At 37.6% G+C, this 20,320-nt stretch overlaps 1 protein-coding gene across 1 annotated transcript in view; it reads right to left on the bottom strand.

Moving 5' to 3' along the window:
- RBM25 (RNA binding motif protein 25) overlaps positions 1 to 20,320 on the bottom strand; it is a 60,164-nt gene that overhangs the window by 9,491 nt on the left and 30,353 nt on the right. Inside the window, exons 7-14 of the mRNA XM_007095101.3 lie at positions 14,151 to 14,336; positions 12,721 to 12,774; positions 12,400 to 12,483; positions 8,585 to 8,871; positions 6,772 to 6,994; positions 6,383 to 6,472; positions 3,770 to 3,843; positions 1,236 to 1,386 (exon numbers count right to left, since the gene is read on the bottom strand). Of these exons, the coding sequence (XP_007095163.1) occupies positions 1,236 to 1,386; positions 3,770 to 3,843; positions 6,383 to 6,472; positions 6,772 to 6,994; positions 8,585 to 8,871; positions 12,400 to 12,483; positions 12,721 to 12,774; positions 14,151 to 14,336 (1,149 nt within the window). The remainder of the gene's footprint in view (positions 1 to 1,235; positions 1,387 to 3,769; positions 3,844 to 6,382; positions 6,473 to 6,771; positions 6,995 to 8,584; positions 8,872 to 12,399; positions 12,484 to 12,720; positions 12,775 to 14,150; positions 14,337 to 20,320) is intronic.

Here is a 20,320-nt window from a genome sequence, read left to right as displayed (position 1 = left end):
TGGAAGATTATGCTCTATTTAAAGGCACATTAGAAAATAGCATGTAAATTATAATCCCATTTACAAAACTTATCTGAGTAGGATATATATATGCCAGTGTGATGACATTTAAAAAGCAACCACAAATCATGGCACCTGGGTGGCTCAGATGATTAAGCGTCTGACTCTTGATTTCGGCTCAGGTCATGATCTCACAGTTTGTGAGTTCGAGCCTAGAGTGGGCTCCACGCTGATACCACAGAGCTTGATTGGGAGTCTAGCTCTCCTCTCTCTGTGCCCCTCCCCCTGCTCATGCACTTTCTCAAAATAAACATTAAAAAAAAGTTTACAATACTATTAGCTTCATAATATATTAAGAACTAAGCACTTTTCTAAAGTGACACACTGTTCTTTTTTTTTTTTTTTTTTTTTAAAGAGAGAAAGAACACCAGCTGTAGAGGGAAAGAAAATCTCAAACAGGCTCCACGCCCTGTGCAGATCAGGTCACAGGGCTCAATCTGACAACCCTGGGCTCATGACCTGAGCTGAAATCAAGAGTCAGACGCTTAACTGATGGAGCCACCCAGGTGCCCAACACACTCTATTCTTAAAAGAAAGGGATATGCTATATCCTATAACAAAGTCATTTCCTCTTTTTTTAAAATGTTTTTATCTTTTTAATGTTTACTTATTTTTGAGAGAAAGAGACAGAGCATGAGTGGAGAAAGGGCAGAGAGAGAGAGGGAGACAGAATCCAAAGCAGGGTCCAGGCTGTGAGCTGTCAGTACAGAGCACGACATGGGGCTCGAACTCGCAAATTGTGATATCATGACTTGAGCCAAAGTCAGATGCTCAACTGACTGAGCCATCCGGGCACCCCTGTTTTCCTTTTAAAGTGAAAAGTTGTTCATGAAAACATCTTCAATTTATTTAAGAAATAAAAGATTTCAGGTGGCAATGAGAGAAGGAACTCAACCCACAAAAGTCAGGAAGTGTCAACGCACATTACAGCAAGGACAGATTATTATAAATGTTTTCTTAGATGACATTCCTTTAACTTAGGTAATATTCACAGAAATTAAGGAAGAAAACAGCTGGAAGATGTTTAGAATTAACGTTGTAAATCAACTAACACTGGTGATTTGTATGATAGAATAAAGAAAAAGACAATATCCTCCCCAAAACCAGCAAGATACATGAAACATAAGCTGCATCTCCCTTATAAGAATACTGTTGTGAATGTTATATTATCTCACCCTCTGGAGCTCTGCGTCTGGATCCGGGTGTCCTTCAGCCAGAAGGCGCTGCCTGATTTCCTCTAGCTCTTCCTTCTCTCTTTTCCTGTCCCGTTCATCTGCTTCCATTTCCTTTTCCCTATCACGCAATCTTTTCTGAAGAGCGCTTCCTCTGCAAAAGTAAAACATAACAGGCCTTAACATTCACATCAGCCAATAAACCTAACAGAAGTATCTTCTCCAGAAGTATCTTCTTTAAATACTAAAAGCTATATGATAAGAGAATGAAAAATGTGTTACTGTTCTTTATCTGCAGAACACCAACACCCAAGACAATGTGCTACCTGGTAATGTTTAATAAGGAAACACTGTCTTCTCATTTACCACCATGACTCATTCTTAAGTCATTTTATTTATTTGTTCATTTTTAAGTTTATCTTGAGAGGGAGAGAACATGAGTGCAAGAGCAGGGAAAGGGCAGTGTGTGAGGAAGAGAGAGAATCACAAGTAGGCTCAGTGCTTACTCGGGGAGGGATCGATCTCAGGAACCATGTGATCACGACCGGAACTGAGATCAAGAGTCAGCACTTAATTGACTGAGCCACTCAGATGCCTCAAGTCATTTTAAATAAGTATCTAAAACAAGTAGAAAAGCAGTTTTCAGATGAAAGAAAGCTCTCATTTTGTACTTATTACAGAGAGAAACCCCGACACATAACTTGTGTTCTTTTGGATGCCAAGTTGTGAAAAATTAATACAAGGAGTAGTAATACCATGAAGAATAGTTCTTTTTTTTAATATTTGTTTATTTTTAAGAGAAAGAGACAAAGCGTGAGTGGGGGAGGGGCAGAGACAGAGGAAGACACAGAATCCGAAGCAGGCTCCAGGCTCTGAGCAGTCAGCATAGAGCCTGATGCAGGGCTCGAACCCACGAACCATGAGATCATGACCTGAGCTGAAGTCAGAGGCTTAACCGACTGAGCCACCCAGTCGCCCCCCGTTCTTTATCTTCAGTTTAAATCAATTCTTTCCATAATGGAAAACATCCTAGAAGGAAGCAGTGCAGAATCAACAGAAAACAGAGATTCTCCCTACCCAGCAGTTTATTATATATCCCAGAATGTTGAAATTCTGTAATACTGATTTTACAATTCAATAATTTACTGACTTTTTTTCCCTTTTCTAAAAAGTCAAATCCTTGGCGTGCACTTAAGTTGCTAATTCCAGGGGCACCTGGGTGGCTGAGTTAGTTAAGCGTCCGACTTGGGCTCAGGTCATGATCTCTCAGTATGTGAGTTCAAACCCCGCATCGGGATCTGTGCTGACAGCTCAGAGCCTGGAGCCTGCTTCGGATTCTGTGTCTCTGTCTCTGCCCCCCTCCCCCACTTGTGCTCTGTCTCTATCAAAAATAAATAAAATGTAAAAAAAAAAAAAAAAAAAAAAAAATGTTAATTCCAATGTTTTAATTATGTGCAGTAAGTATATTAAAATTATACATTAAATGCCTTCCCTACATGCCTGGATCATGTTAGGTACAGGAGATAAAAAAAAAAAATCACAATATTGTCCATAGTTTCAGGGAAATTATAGTTTGGGATGGAGGAAGGAGAACAAAGCAAACAAATTTACACTACTGTCACAGCACTAAAATTAGAGTAGTTTATTATTATTTTTTAATGTTTACTTTTCAAAGAGACAGCACAAGTGGGGGAGGGCACACAGCAGGGGAGACACAGAACCCAAAGCAGGCTCCAGGCTCTGAGCTGTCAGCACAGAGCCCAATGCAGGGCTCGAACCCACGAACGCTGAGATCATGACCCAAGCTGAATTCGGACCCTAAACTGAGCCTCCCAGGCACCCCTAAAATAAGAGTAGTTTAGAAATGCCACGGGAACATGACTTTACAGGAGGAGGAAAGGTAGGCTTTACAACCATCACTTCAGAAAAATATGTCAATTGGGCAGCGGATGGGATGGTGTTTGGTTGGCTTTGTAACATTCTTGAAATCCTTGAAGACAAAAATTTTTAGACCACCTTAAATAGTTATTACTAGCTATTGGGGTGCCCGGGTAGTTCAGTGGGTTAAGCGTCCAACTTCTTCAGCTCAGGTCATGATCTCGTGGTCCCTGTGTTTGAGCCCCACCTCGAGCTTTGTACAGACAGCTCGGAACCTGCTTCTGATTCTGTGTCTCCCACTCTCTCTGACCCTCCCCCACTCTTGCTCTGTCTCACTCTCAAAAATGAACGTTAAAAAAATTTAAAAAACAAAAACTAGTTATAACTTGTTATAAAAACTGGACCTCTTTAAAACACATGAAAAAAGTTAAGCGGTTTTAATACTATTATGGACACCCCCCAAAAAAGATAGAATTGTTGATCTCTTTCCAACAGTTCTCCCCTGTACTCCCCAAAACAACATATCAAATATGGGGGTGATTACAAGGTAGAACATGCAGATTTTCTTTATTAACCCACTGAGTGAACCTGTCTGCTCTGGTAGGGAACATAAGGCTAATAATACTAAAAGATGAGCTCATAAAGCAAGGCGTCTTTACCTGTAATATTTGGGATCATCTCTATCGTCATCATAATCTTCTAAGAATTCTTTTAGTCGTTTAGCTTCTTTTGCCTGTGAGAAAATTGAAGACAAAGTGTACAAAATTAACATGTGGGTAATGTTAGGTTACCCCCTTAAAAGGTCATATTTGTTAGCCCCTCCTCCTTTCTTGGGAAATAGATTTTTCTCATCCATATCACTTGAATACTATAATTCTCGTGTACTTGATCTATTTAATTTAAATAACATTAGATATATTCTATCCTTTACTCTTGAAACAAGTCAGATTTAGGACTTATCCTTGCAAAAAGCACATACAGTATGCCACATATAGTATTTACTCCCTGAATATAATCTTCAACATACGGTAATGAAACTTGAGCATATGAAGAAACAAAATTGTAAGCTATTTTATAGAATCTATTAAAAAAAAAAAATTCTACATTTCATTTGTAGGGGTATTATGCTATAGAAAGCAGTTTTTATAAAATGTAGAATTGAAAATCCAAATCATGTTCACGCATAAAAATCTAGGGGTGCCTGGGTGGCTCAGTCAGTTAAGCGTCCAACTCTTAACTTTGGCTCAGGTCATGATCTCAAGGTTCATAAGATCAAGCCCCACATTGGGCTATGTGCTGGACATGGAGTCTGCTTAAGGTTCTCCCCACCTCACCCCCGTCACTCCCCCACTTGCGCATGCGCACGCTTTCCCTCAATCAATCAATCAATCAATCAATCAATCAATGTAATACCTATCTAACTCTTAGTGCACAAACCATTAAAGTATAGGACTCTCTCTTATTTTTGGAATTTCAAATATAATTATTATATTTAATAGCACTTACAGGTAACAATTACATAAAGCTATACAATATAAGTAAATAAATATTTACTTAGAATTTATATTCTCATCTATTATATCAACAACTTTTATATCTACATACAAAGCAGATAATGCTAGGCTTCTAAATATAGTAAAAGTTCATTATTTTGACTAAAGTAAAATTTTAATAATTTCATCCAGTTCAAATGTTACCTCTCTGTAAAAACCTGCCTAACCTAACCATCTATCCGTCACAAATTCCTACCCCCAGACAGAATTAGTCATTCTTTCTGTACTCCCTAAATACTGTAAACACACATTTACCATACCTTAAACACTCACACATACACTACAGTAACTACCTGCCTAAAGTTAGAAGTAATAGTTACTCTTGTGTGCCCAGTACCCAGCACAAGCCCAAGGCTGGGATATAATGTACACACAAAATGGGTCAAATAAACGAAAACAGGCTGTCAAGTAGAAACGACAAAATTTACAAATATCTAAATAAACACAGGATGGTGCATGAGGCACATACTAAAAATACAAACATAAGTTACCAGTCTTGAGGAGTAGAAACTTTCACTTTTTACATCATATACTTGTTACTCGCTTATGTTTATATAATGAGCACGTAACTGCTTTTGTAACTGGACTTTTTTAAAGCTCTCAAAGAATAATAGGAAATTTTTCTCTAGAAAGACAGATTTCAGATTTGCTTGTTAAGAAGCAGAATCACTTCAAATCTATTCCACCATGTTGTTCGTGGCAAACATTTCTTATTTTAATTGTTTCTCACTATATTATTCTCTTCCTATTTTCTAACCTAGCGATGAGAAAGAAATTCCAGAATCGGAGCACCAATTCAGGAGAACTGAAATTACGTTCATTCTCTGGCATTATGGATCCACTACACAGAAAACCCATACTATCTATCTAGTTGCTGCATGCACCCTCTTTTGGTTACTTACAAATACTCCCTCTATGTTTCATGTTCAAAAGCTATTTGAAAATTCCTAACTTCTGTGAAGTTTTTGGAAGAATAATCTCCAAACTGGAGATAAAGAAACCTTCGTGAAATTCTGGCAAAGACAGAACACATGGAACATGCCACTAAAACAAATACTATATAAAATCTTTTGTCATTCTACTTAGTAACGGCCTATGTGAACTGCTTTACTATTATCGTTTATCAAATAGCATGAATGCAAAATGTAAGGTTCATTTTTATGATTATCATGTATTTAAAAGAAACAGAGCATAAGGAAAAAAGTAATTCATAGATACTATATACTGAAGATAATAATTTTGATTTATAAAAACAGAGGTCTTTCTTTACACTGTATGTTAACTGGGATTTAAATAAAAACATCAAGAGGGGAAAAAAAAAAACAGGTCTTCTCATGGCACGATTCCCTTCATCCACATATACTACACCAATACAGAACAGTATCAATGCCTCTTCAAATTCAAAATGCTGCAAATTCTTAATCAAAGAATGTTCTATAACTAATCATTTTACACATTCCTCCTCTATGACAGATTTACTTCAGTGGTATTGCCAAAAGGTAATTTTGTTTATAGGCAGCAAAAATGTGAAAAGTAAGAGTAAGAAAGATTTTGGTGGTCTGGAATTGTCTGAAGATTACTTGAAATATGTAAAAATTAAGTTATCTATACTGAGAGCTTATACATTTTAATTATAAAGTTACTTCTAATTCTAGTTAATGGTAAAGAATTTGATCTGCTTTTTATTTGAAAAATCACTTATCAACCTAGAATAATTACCATTTCTCTTCTTCTTTCTTCTTCTCTTTCGGCCTCCTTCTCATACTCCCGGGTTTTCTTCCGTTCTCTGATTTCCCAATTCTTAAGGCGCTAAAAAAAAAATTGCCAAAGCTTCACAAATGTAAGCAAAGGGCCCCAACATGTTTGACTAACTTACTGAGTAGCAAAGCTTTAAAACTGAAAGCATTTCAAGGTTTGGGAGTTTGACCCCACATCAGACTCTCTGCTGTCAACAAAAAGCTTGCTTCGAACCCTCTGTCCCCCACTACTCTCTCTCTCTGTCCCTCTCCTGTTCACGCTTGCGCACGCGCACACTCTCTCAAAAATAAATAAACGTTAAAATTTTTTTTAATTAGTTAAAAAAAATTTAAAGCATTTTCTCAATTTACCTCTTGGTAAGCAGCTTCTTTCTCGCGGAGTTTTCTTTCAAGTTTTCTTCGTTCATAAGCATCCTCTTCATCCTCTTCTCGGTCCCGCTTCTTGTCTTTCTCTCTCTCTCGTTCCCGTTCCCTTTCTCGCTCTCTCTCGCGCTCTCGTTCTCTTTCTCGTTCCCGTTCTCTCTCTCTCTCTCTTTCCCGCTCCCGTTCCCTTTCACGATCTCTGCTCTTTTCTCTATATAAACAAAAGATTTACAAAGTCTGTCAATCCCTCTGTTTTCCTTTAAAACCGAGGGAAAGGAGGACAACATATATTACAAAATACACAAAATCACAGGCCAGAATTTAGCATTTGATTTCTGCAGAACTGTAAACTCCTCTACATTCACCAGAAAGACACAATATAATTCTAGTCCCTAATTCTAAACTGCATTCTAAATTCAGCGTTAATGCTTATCAGTATTTCAGAAAACAGACAAACCCAGATATAAGAAATACCAAGGACAGGGGCGCCTGGGTGGCTCAGTTGGTTAAGCGTCCGACTTCGGCTCAGGTCACGATCTCACAGTTCGTGAGTTCGAGCCCCGCGTCGGGCTCTGTGCTGACAGCTCGGAGCCTGGAGCCTGTTTCGGATTCTGTGTCTCCCTCTCTCTGACCCTCCCCCGTTCATGGTCTGTCTCTCTCTGTCTCAAAAATAAATAAATGTGAAAAAAAATTAAAAAAAAAAAAAAAAAAAAAAAAAGAAATACCAAGGACAAACAAGTTAAAAGATAGTCTACCCCACTAGTGATCAAAGAACATAAATGTTGGCAAAGATGTGGAGAGAAGAGCATTTTGGCATGTTGCATGGATAACTTATAACTGTATCTACCAGCAATGAAGTGTCCTCCAATATTTAAGTCAAAGTGATAAAAAAAAATTGCAGAATATATGTAGTATGATGCCATGGATCTCATTAAATACAAATATATGTATGTACATAGTACATAAAACAATAGTTTATGTATTCATATCTGTAGTAAAAGTATGCTATTGTATATATGTCAAATTCTCAATAACGGTTACTCAAGAGGATAATGATTATTCCAGCAGAGGAAGTTAAAAGATTTTAATGCCCACTAAAGATTAAGGACACTGGATTTCTAGTTTCAGCAACTGGTGGACTAAAAGTGGACCTCCTTTTGGTTACAATCAGGTGAAAACCCACAACACAGAAATGTATTATCTGAAAACCAGCTTGGGGAAAAAAGGTGAGTTTTTCATCCTTCCTCACTTCCTTCCTTTGTTCATTTTTTCTTTACCTCATTCCTAAATAATTTAAGATGATTCATCAAATTCAACAAAATTAAGGAGAAAAATAATAAAACAAGGTGAAATTAACTAGAGAAGTCCTAAATAGTAAATTGAGAGCTGGGCCGGGCGGGGGAGTTGTGGCCATACAGCAGGCTACAGGACCACATACAGACATGAGTGGCTAAAAGCAGTGGTCCTAGAGCTGATTTCCCAGGACATGGGACCTCAATGAAATGGTAAATAGAAAAGATGCCCACCGACCCAGGGAGACAACAGGGACTCATGTCTTCCCAGAACACCGGGTGGAGAGTGGCTGCATTCTGGGTCCGTGTAAATCCTGGCTTCAGACAGTAATTAACTCTGAAGTTGAAAACCGTTACTTGAACCAATGCTTACGTGCGTGAGACAGTAAGCCAGGCATGCTCTGTGGCTAAGAAAATTCTCTCCTCACAGAAACATAAACAGTGTGGAGAGTAACAACGTACAGTTCTACTGAAGCAATCAGCAAACGGTAACTTCCACCAAGCCTTACCTTGATCGACTCCTGTCCTTATTCCGATCCGAGCTCCTTTCCCGATCGCGGTCCCGGTCTCTCTCGCGGTCTCGGTCCCGATCTCTCTCTTTAGTGCGGTCACGATCCCTATCCCGTTCTCGTTCCCGCTCCCGTTCCTTCTCCTTTTCTCGTTCACGTTCTCTTTCCCTTTCTCGTTCCCGTTCTCGCCTTTCTCGTTCCCTTTCACGCTCCCTCTCTCTTTCTCTCCGTTCTTTCTCAATTTCCTGTCTTTCTTTTTCCTTTTTGCCTTTCTCTTCTTCCAGTTTCTAGAAACCAATAAAAGTACTTTTAGAGTTAACTCTGTAGCTCCAGTATTCAGATATTTCCCGGCGCAATGCCCAATATGGGGAACAACAATAACCAAACCACTGGTACTTTAATATTAAGTACTTGTGGTTTTACTTGGCAAATTAAACTGAAGCAATCACAAGACTATATAGATTGCGTGCAAACCCAGATACTCTACACAGACCAGGAATCTCCAATCTTGGATGCTGGGAGATTGCGTCAAGTGTGGCTGGCCACTCAATGATTACGTAACAACTAAAATGACCATGAGGAATGTGGTGATTAAAAATAATATCTAGAAATACAATCACTTAGCTAAAATGTAATTCCTCTCATTATGAATTTCTGTAAACCAGTGCAACTACTGATTTACTACTGATACTAAATATAACCCCCAGACTTCCCATTACGTAAAAGGTTACTACTTGAAGGTTTTAAAGGGGAGGTGGGGGAGGAGAGTCAGGTCACTGTAATACAAATAATCTTCTACCCTCTGGTTTGCCCACCCTCCCAAAGATAAGCTGAATTCAGCCAAGATTTGCCCTATTATCTCAATGGAAACATTTACTCCCACCATTACAAGATGGACAGCCCACCAAATACGAAAAGTTTGAAAATACACTCACTTCAAGCAAAAATGTACATAATTGTAATATTCTCATTTCACTTAATTTTAAAAGCAACATATTTATGCCCATTATGCCTATAAGACAATAAAAATATATCAACAGTGATAAATCCATCCTTGGAAGGAACGATTGCATATGAACTTACAGATGCTGTGCTAGGACATGGATCGCCAACACTGGATTAACCTTGCCTACAAGCTATGTTTCTGGGAGGAAGAGCAAGTACATGGTTCACAAATAAACCAAATAACAGAGTCAGACCAAGTTTGTACCCTGACAAGATTACCAGTGTACCACACGGTTTCTACACAAACTCCGAAAAAAAGAAAAAAAAGAAAAACCCAAACAGGAAAAACAAAACAAAAACAGAATACATTTATCCCTTTGGTTCCATGTTTAGTGTCACCGAAAAGAAATTTAAACTGCAACAATAAAATGTGCATTTTTTTTTGTCTTTTCTCAGTCATGTAAAGCATTTAAAACAACTTTAAAAAGCAATCTTACCTGTCATACTCTTTTTCTCTCGCTCATGGTTCAGAGAACTGACAGAGGATTATGAAAGAGAAGCTAATGCATGAGAAATCAATATATTCAGCTGCTGTGCCAGTCTATATCAAAGGAGAATGTAGGCAAAGCCAAGACTGAATACACTGAAGTTACAAAGAGAAGAGAAAAGAAATGGTAGAAAGAGGACAGAAACTGAAAACTATTTAAAGGGGCAAATTAGAATGTCTGAAACAGTTCTAATGGACTATAAAAATTTGTATTGTAAAATGAGGCTAGACTACACAAAACTTACCTCAGTGTCATACACTTATAAAGAAATGTTTATTTCTGAGATAATAGATACTTACAGATCTATTTTAGCTGTTCCAATAATAATCTCTTTTGTAGGATTTAATGTTTTTACTTTTGCTCATTCACTGCACTACTTCTTTTTTAGATGTATAGTTCCACTTAATGTAAATAATAATTTGTTTCAGAACTCATTTCAAAAGTTTTGTTCTAAGTAAATGAACAAGTGAGTGAATCTGGACCATACTAAATGCACTTCTAAAACAATCTATATGCAGTAGGTAGACACACACACACACACACACACACACACATATATATTTTAAGACAGACACTAGAGAAAGAGAATATGGAAGTGAGTCTAAAAGGATGTAAGAAAGTAATGAAATAATGAAGAGGAAAGGACAGGAAAAAAAAATCATAAATCTTACCTTAGTCTCTCTTCAGACTCGTCCGTGCTGTAAATGGACGCCCCCTGCCACGCTGATACCCTGACAGTCCGTGGTTATTTAATAAACTCATACCAAAACATGCAAAGGTTCACTGAGCTCATTTTTTGTTACTGGAGTTTCAAATGTCCCCTTTAACCATACCACCCAACAAAAAGAACTATATTTTGTTTTTATTTTGATCTTTTTTTAAAATACATTTTGGAAATTCAAAACATCCCCACCCCACCCCACCCCAACAACAGTGAAATAAGTCTAAGGCAGTCAAATGCCTGACAGCTTCTCAAACTCTGAAGCAAATATCTTTTGAATTAATTTGTTAAAAACACAATTTCATCATACTTTACCAATGACATGACAGGGTTTAACAAATAACAACAAGGGGGTAAACCACACACACAACTGTATACCATTTTCAAGCTTACTCAGGCCCTGAATTTGCGTATTGAACCTAACCAAAAGTATCCCACAGTATCCCAAAAGTACCCCAACTAATGACTTCCCACAGACTACCATTTAAACTCAAAATTAATTTGGGAAAACTTTATTTGTGCTTTTAGATACTTAGTTCCCGGAGAAGCACTGTGTATGTGAGCTAGGGCTGGGCATCTGGATAATAAGTGTTCAGCAGCACTGATTCAATAGCATTAATTGTCAACTTGGGATTTGGAAAGTAGTAAGAAAAAAGAAGATCGTATGAAAGAAAAAATGAACACTTAACACTTCACTGAGTTAAAGATCACTCAGTATTTTGAGTAATAACCAGTAACATCTTATTATCTCTAACATGAAAATACATTTCATGCGATATTTGCATTTTACCGTCCATAAGCATCACCTTCAACACCAGCGAACACTCACAGATGCACTGTCATTGAGAGAAGCTTTCAATAGGCAAAACTCGTGAGTGGGATTTACTATGCACAAATACCCATTTCCAAGCCAGTTACCCCTTTGCATATTTTTCTGAGGGGGCATCCATAAATATAATAAAAAACAGAAGCTCATACTTACATCCTATTCCTTGTTACTTTCCAAGCTGAGAGTTTCATCTTGCATTAGTCACCATATGATCTCTATCATAATGGTGGGGGTCAATGAATAGATTAGCTTTATGGGAATTTACAGTTCTTCCATGCATCTAAAATTTGGTAAGTCTGGTAACCACTGACCTACTTTTTAAAATCTCCCCCTCTCAACTTAAATCTACACAAATATAAATCTTAAATTTCAATCTCGGCCCTAAAGCAAAGGTTTTCCTACGATTAAGTTAAATAAATGCCCCCAGCAATACACTACAGTGTAGGTTATCCTGCTGCCCCACTGAATCTAGTTTAAATCTGATCTTGATGTTTATGTTAAAATCTAAAAGTAAAATTAGCTTTTATTCATACTCAAGTGAGGTGACTGTAGAGTAGTCAGTAACTGCAACAACTAAGCACAATATGTCAAGGACCACTTTAAAATGGTATGGTCTTCTGTTTCTTTGTCTCTATCTAGATATTAATTAACCTATAAAAAGCATTTAAAATTATATTCTAATGTAATGTTGTTTTTTTTTTTTTTTTGTCTGTTTGCTTTGGATTCTGTAAAAAGTCTAGATTGGTATCAAGTGAAAAAACAAGAATACTACCTTGTGTGTGTCTCTGAATTTGCTGATCTCTCGGGATATCAGATCTCTTTTGTCTTCTTCCATTTCTATAGCATTTATATCCTCCTAAAAAAGATAGGGGGGAATAGGAGAGAACGCATTATAGATCAATCTACATCAATACAAATATATTAAAACTAGAAGTTAGATATTCTGTACACCTTACAAACAGATAGTAACTAAACAAACAGAACTTACATAGTAAGAAATCTAGTGATCTAAGTTAAATAATGAGATGTCAGATGAATAAGAATCACAAATCTGGCCATTAGCAGTAAACAGTCATTGTCAATGTAAACGAACCTTAGTGATGAGTGGATAAGGGATCAGTGGGGCCACTGGAAATCTACGGAAAATCTGCGGAAAAATCCACAAAGATTAAAAAAAAAAAAAAAAGCAACGAGTTAACATTACACTGCACAACAATGCTCTGTATGTTTATACTACAAGCAATGCAAGATTTCTGTGACATTTTCTTGATTTCAAATTACTTAATAAAAAAGATTTCACTCACTCTCTTTAATCCCTCTTGTCACCTACCACCTCCTCACCTTTCAATTCCCCTAGGCAATGGAATAAGCAAAGTCTCACTAGCAGGATTTTTTCCTCCAAACCCAGGAAAAAATCATACCAACAGTATTCACCCATAATTCCTGCCATACAGCAGGATTTGATTCTTTCCTCCCAACCCGTAACAAACAAATATGTCTAGTAATTTTTTCCCTTCCCATTAATGCTGGAAGAGGAAGAACAAACTCTAAAACATCAACTACCCTATGACTATCAATTCCCATTCCCAACAACTGGCATTTCACTAGACAGGTTTTTAAGGTCACATAAGGAAAAACAAGCCAAGTAATAAAAATGTATTTGTCCAGAAAGCTAATTGAAAACGAAATTCAAAATAAAATAAGGCACTGAAATTCAAAATAAAATGACTGTAACTACCCCTTCATTTTAAAAACTAGAGTGTATGTTTCACAGTACTCTTTCATGGCACATATAACCTGTGCATGTAAGATACTTCCAATATTTCAAAAAAATACTCCCCATAATTCTCTAAATTTATCCAAAGCAATGAATATTAAAAAAAAAAACAGACATTTTCTTTCAACCTGGACTCCTTACTATTTAATTAGCTTAGGCAGGCAAAGAGTGGTAAATTAGAATACCCTGGGGAGGAGTGTTTCATCTTGTACTACTCTTTCACAGTCCTCCAGTTAGAAGTTCAATGGTGTTACTGTCCACAGAGGGAAATAAGCAGTAGTTTATAAGAAAACGTGGCTAAGAATCAAAGAATGGGTGAAAATCCTCAGTGAAGGACATCTGGTATCCTGCTTAGAGCAGGGATAGAACAATTATCAGGGAGTAAGACAAAGCAAAGCCAGCCCCTTCACGGCCGAAAAAACAAAAACAAAAAAACTTCCTTTGTCCCTTAGTACCAGCTTCTACTTCATGAGTTAAGGTTTTTTCTTTATGAAATTTGAATCCACAGATAAATACAAGCATCCATGCCAGTGCATTTCAAACACACAAAACAAACATTTTGGTAAAAAAAAAATCATGAGTTACTTGATTAAACATGGTCAAATTAGGCTTAACTGTATATTGTTATAAATGCTAGTCATTTTATTTTCCCCTTGAAAGTGAAAATGAAATGAAAGCACAAGAGTGACACCATAAAAAGTAAACCGTAGAAATGACTCTGTTGTCAGAAATCAAATAACACATACGTCCTCCTTCTTTTCCTTCTTCTTCTTCCTAGGGTGAGAGTCAGATTCTTGTGAGGGGGCATTGAGCTCACTGGAGTATTCTCGAATTAAAACTTCAATGGCCCCTTTGATCATCTGATCTCTTCTCTTTGTCTCTTCATCTAAGGCTTCTTCATCATCATTAGTGACAGTTTCTGGCCTTGCATTCTTTAAAAAAAAAAAAAGGCAAATTCAGGGGCAGGAAGGCAGAAAAAAATTAAAAAAACCAAGAAAATTAAAATCATTCTAAAACAAGGTAGTACACAAAACAAACATGTTTTTCTCCAAAAGAGCATCTCTGTAGTCCGAGTAAATGCAGATTTGGTTTTGTTCTTAACTTCACAAAACTAAACTTCATTTGACTTACTGATTTTTCTCAGATACTGATACTTTATCATTTTCTTTTGCTTTCTTCCTTTAATAGCTAATATTCTGACCCCCGACCAGTTACGGGAAGATTAAACCACAGGACTAACATAGTACACAAATACATCTGCAAAGCTTTCAGGTTTTCAGACTGTCTTGCTCAAATACTTCCACAAACTAACGATATTTACTACATTAACCAATTCAGACTTGAAAATTTAATTATGTGAAAAAAACAAAATACACTTGTACACACACTATGACAGCCACCATTACAGACACCATTTAAAATAAACAAAAGCAAAAAAAAATAGAAATAAAATAAACAAAAGCATGTGTAGGTTAAACAAATGAAAAACACTAGGTAGCTATATACAACAAAATGCAAGCATAAAAAAAAAAAAAAAGACAAAACGCAAGCATCAGATAGGCCAGGGGCTGAAACAACTGCATCTCTTTTCCCCTTCTGCTTTCTATAATGTGGAAATACCACTTAAAAAAAAAACCAGGTACTTATACTCTAAGAAGGAACCAACTCTAAATACTACATAAGTCTTTCTCCCATGACTTGCACATGTAGTATTACAAAAAATAAAAACACAAAATTCATGTTGTAATGCTTCTCGCAAGTAACTATTTGCAGGATTTATTACTTTTTAATATTTATTTATGAGAGAGTGTGCACAAGCGGAGAAGGGGCAGGAAGGGGTTGGGGGGGTGGCGGACACAGAATCTGAAGAAGGCTCCAGGCTCTGGGCTGTTAGCACAGAGCCTGACATGAGGGCTTGAACCCACGAACTGTGAGATCATGACCTGAGCCAAAGTCGGACACTTAACCAACTGAGCCACCCACGTGCCCCTAGGACTTTATTATATTTTAAAAGAAAACTAGACTAATTGTGTTGATGTGAAAAAAAAAAAAATTACTGACTTCTAACGTACTATAATTCTTTTTGTTTTTATCTTAGTTCTATTTTAAAAGGTACCTGGTAAAGGAATTAATTCAATTCAAACTACAAAATTTAACCATATATATTTAAGTTTTTTTGTTTGTTTGTTTGTTTTTTAGTAATCTCTACACCCAACATGGGGCTCGAACTCACGACCTCGAGATCAAAAATCACTTGCTCTTCCAACTGAACAAGCCAGGTGTTCCCAAACTACAAAATTTAGAGAATGACCTCAAAATTTTGGGTAATTTCCAGTTACTCTCAGTCTTTTCTTAAAACTAGGAAAACAGAAAAGTATGACAAGCAAAAACATAAAGATGTATACAAAAACTTTTGTAATTTAAAACTGTACACACACATGCCTCAAAGTAATTATCTATTTACTTGGTAAACATGTTGTTATGTGTTTTCAGATTCAAATAAGAACAATGCTCTTCTGCATAAATGCTGGCTCTTGGTCACAACGCATACAACTATTCAAGGTAAGTTTCACATCTTGTGGCTCCTTAATATAACTTAGTGATGTCAGATTTCATAATTCTGAAAGCAACCTTCAATGGATACTTCTTCAACAGGCAATTTTTTTTTTTTTTTTTAACAGCTCACAACCCTGAGATCAAGAAGACCTGAGCTGAGATCAAGAGTCAGGACACTTACTGACCGAGTCACCCAGGCACCCAACAGGCATTTATTTCTTAAATTAATTTTCTCAACAAATTTTTTTTTCATTAGGAAAAAATTTTTTTAAGTAATCTCTACATGCAAAACGGGGCTCGAATTCAAACCCCGAGGTCAAGAGTTGCATGCTCTACCGACTGAACCAGCCAAGTGCCCCCTGGCTCAACAAATTAAGAGATTATTATCTGCAAGGTAGGTACTATGCTAGATGGCAAAAAATTCAATATGGGAAAAAGAAATGACCTTGCCCTTAAGTATTTAGTAAATAGGATAAGAAGTTACGATACAGGTAACTTCAAGTTAAGTTATAAAGTGTGGTATAAAACTAACCACTCGAAGTTCCTCACTTTCCCAAACCTGCCTCTTGACCCAATCTTGCGCCAACTTTTTACTTGGTTATCTTGGATAAAGAAGCTTTACGCAAGAACAGTAATTAAACTTAAAATTTATTTACCAAAAACACTGTAATCTATAACTGTGGTGATGTGTTTTTACTTTAAATCGATAATATATGGCAATAAGTTCTCTGTGCAGCATTCACTAAAATCCCTTCAGTAATGCTCTGCTTCTTCACAGGTCTTTTTTGTTTTTTTAATAATTTCTTTAAGTTTATTTATTTATTTTGAGAGAGACAGCATGAGCGGGGGAGGGGCATAGAGAGAGAATCCCAAGTAGGCTCTACACTGTCAGCACAGAGCCACCAGGTGCCCTCTCCACAGGTTTTAAATTAAATAATTAACCTGCCAGTAAGTTGCCACTGAAACTGTAGGTCCGGAGACACACATGAACCATTTCAACCCAAATCCTCAACTGCTGAGACCTAAATTCTGTATTATGAAAATACCTTTGGGGTGCCTGGGTGGCTCAGTCGGTTAAGTTCTGACTTCAGCTCAGGTCATGATCTCACAGTTCTTGGGTTTGAGCCCTACATCAGGCTCCACGCTGACAGTACAGATTTGAGCCCCTCTCCCTCTGCCCCTCTCCCACATGCGTGCACCCTGCCCTATTTCTCTCTCTCTCTCTCAAAATAAACTTAAAAAAAAAAAAAGAGAGAGAAAGAAAACACACTTTCTGAGAGACCATCAAGTCTGTCTTTAGCATTTCCCCTACATTCTAAACTCCTTTCCACGAACCCTCTACATCTCCATCATTTCCTAAGCTTAAGACTAGAAGTAGGGTTATAAATCTGAAGGCCTGGTCATTTAAAAATACTCAGAAGCCCCTGAGGTCCCTCCCACCACCATCCCAAATCAAATTTAAATATTAGTATAGCTGGTCTTACCTAAGTTAGGAGTAAAGCATTTGAAATGAATTCACACCTTATGAATGACTACCGTCCTCTGATCTACAGAGAAAATGTACATTTTTAGGGGCACCTGGGTGGTCCAGTCAGTTAAGTACCTGTCTCTTGGTTTCAGATCAGGTCACGATCTCACAGTTCATGGGTTCGAACCCCACATCAGGCTCCATGCTGATGGTGCAGAGCCTACTCGGGATTCTCTTATCTCCCTCCTTCTCTGCCCCTTCCCCCACTTGCTCGCATGCTCACTCACTCATTCTACCTCAAATAAAGTTAAAATTAAAAAAAAAATTTTTTTAAATATTTATTTATTTTTGACAGAGACAGACACAGAGCACGAGCGGGGGAGGGGCAGAGAGAGAGGGAGATACAGAACTCGAAGCAGGCTCAGGCTCCAAGCTGTCAGCACAGAGCCCGACGTGGGGCTCAAACTCACAACTGTGAGATCATGAGCTGAGCCGAAATCGGGACGCTCAACCGACTGAGCCACCCAGGCGCTCCTAAAGTTAAAAATTTTTTTAAAAATGTGTATTTTTAGAAGGAAAGCTTATTAGCCCAAATCTCTTCACCAATTGTTAATGTAAGAAAACCAAAAATAACCAGACATATCATGGAAGGAAAAGTTCTTTTTGATTTCAACTTAAGGTCTACTTCTGGGTCTTCAACCACACACAATTTTCTGATTTCCAGTTTTTTCTTCACTTCAGAAACAGAAAGCACGTTCAGTAACACTGAGCAGCAAAAGATGAGGGGGTTAGCAGTACAAGAGGACCACAGAAACCAACTGAATATCTGAGAGGTTTATGTGGCCCACCTATTTAGCTCTTTTCAGAGGAATTAAAAGCTTCAATAGTAAAGCTACTGGTAGTAAAGCTGAAAAACACCTCTTCCAGACTCACTCTTTGGCACTGACTTGGTTTTGACTCTAGGGTCCAAAACAAGAACTTCTTTGGGAACTTAAGTAAAAGCAGAGCACTTTCTTTTGAGAAAATGTAGATTCCACCAGACTAATCTCCAGCAAAGATGTAAAAATTAAAGATGTCCCTATCTGCAGCATGCATCCTCAGTTAAAATGCAATGCCAAGAGGCTCTGTCCAGAGATTATCTGTACTTCCAACACTGGTCGGAAGTCTTTTTTTTTTTTTTTAGTTTATTTTGAGAGGGAGAGAGCAAGTGGGGGAGGGCAAGAGAGAAAGGGGTAGAGAGAGAATCCCAATCAGGCTCCGAAATGTCAGCACAGAGCCCAATGCACAGCTTGAACCCACGAACCATGAGATCATGACCTAAGTTAATGTCAGACACTTAACCAAATGAGCCACGCAGGCACCTCCAGAAGTCATTCTTGAATGTGTGGTTAACCACTACTTGTGACGATCAAGCAGATCTCTCTACTCCTAATTGTTACTCCTGAACAGCCAGAAAGCAACAGGGCATGAACTACACCAGTATGGCTACCCCAAAAGGAATACTTTTACTAATGGCCAAAGATTGCTTCTACAAATTCTGCAAAATCTATATGAAAATTTTCAATCAAGCTGTTAGACAAGACACATAATTCCTCTTGAAATTCTGGGTGAAAGTGTTTACTTCTGTAGCACATATACTAAAATTCTGGGTCAAGAAAAATCTCTCTCTTTCTAGACAAACTTGTGTTTCTTTTCTTTCTTACCCAATAAGAACTATACAACTAATTGTGCTTTGTCTTCTGCTTGGGAATCAGGAAAATGCCTGAATACATTATCATATGAGTTCCTCAATGTCTCATTTTCTTTTTTGAGAGACAGCACAAGTGAGTAAAGGGCAGAGAAAGACAGAGAGGGAATCCCAGGGAGGGCAGAGAGAGAAAAAGGGAGACGGGGAGAGAAGCAGGGCTAACCCGAAGTGGGGCTCATGCTCACCCCAAGCGGGGCACGACCTCGCCCAAAGTGGGGCTCAAGCTTCACTGGATGCGGGACTCGAACTCAGAACAGTGAGATCATGACCTGAGCCATCCTTAAAAACGGAGCCATCCAGGCACCCACTCCATGTCTCATTCTTGTATCATCCATCTTAGGTCAGTTTTCTACACTTCTCCACAACAATCAACAATAAAGAAGAAGAACTATTTGTTCTCATATTTTATCTTGAAAAATCATGACAAATCTGTAATCTACTCCATAATAGTTACATTTACTTAAAAGTTATTTGAAAAAAATGATCTGATAAAAATATCTGAGAAGATCAAAAATTATCTGATCAGCATTGCTTTTTCTTTTCACCAATACTGTTGAGTAAGTTGCCATTCTAGGAAACTATGCCCTGTCTTGTGACTTCAAGTATCTCTGGGCACTATGCCAAATCCACCCAGACGGCAGGTCTGTGAATGTTTTAAATTTCATCTTACCTGAAATAATTGTTCTGTTTTTATTGGAGGTGGCTACAATACTATTCTTAAAGATACAAACAGATTTAAATTATGGTTCTTCTCACTAATAGTGATTACAAATTAAATCAAAGTCTCAACTATGCATTTCCTTATACAAATAAAGTGATTTGCTTCACGTACAGAGTACACGATCTGCAAATGCTACAAATTAAACCACCTCACCAGCTAATGATTAAACACAGGGAAAAAAAGAAAGACACCCAGGGAATTATATAAAAACTGTGAAGACATTAAATCCATGCTTTATTTTAACTAAGAATTCAGTTATCACTGCAAGGAACATCTAAAAAGTCTTATTTTAGAGTTGTGGGTTTTTTTGGGAGAGAGACAGCGAGAACACAGGGCGCCCACGGGGGAGTGGCAGAGGGGGTGGGGGAAAGAATCCCAAGCAGGCTCCATGCTGACGGTGGGGCTCAAACTCTAACTGTGAGGT

Source organism: Panthera tigris, chromosome B3, assembly GCF_018350195.1.
Source record: "Panthera tigris isolate Pti1 chromosome B3, P.tigris_Pti1_mat1.1, whole genome shotgun sequence".
Classification (NCBI taxonomy): Eukaryota; Metazoa; Chordata; class Mammalia; order Carnivora; family Felidae; genus Panthera; species Panthera tigris.
Note: the sequence above shows the minus strand (reverse complement) of the source record. Positions and strands in the feature narration are given on the sequence as shown.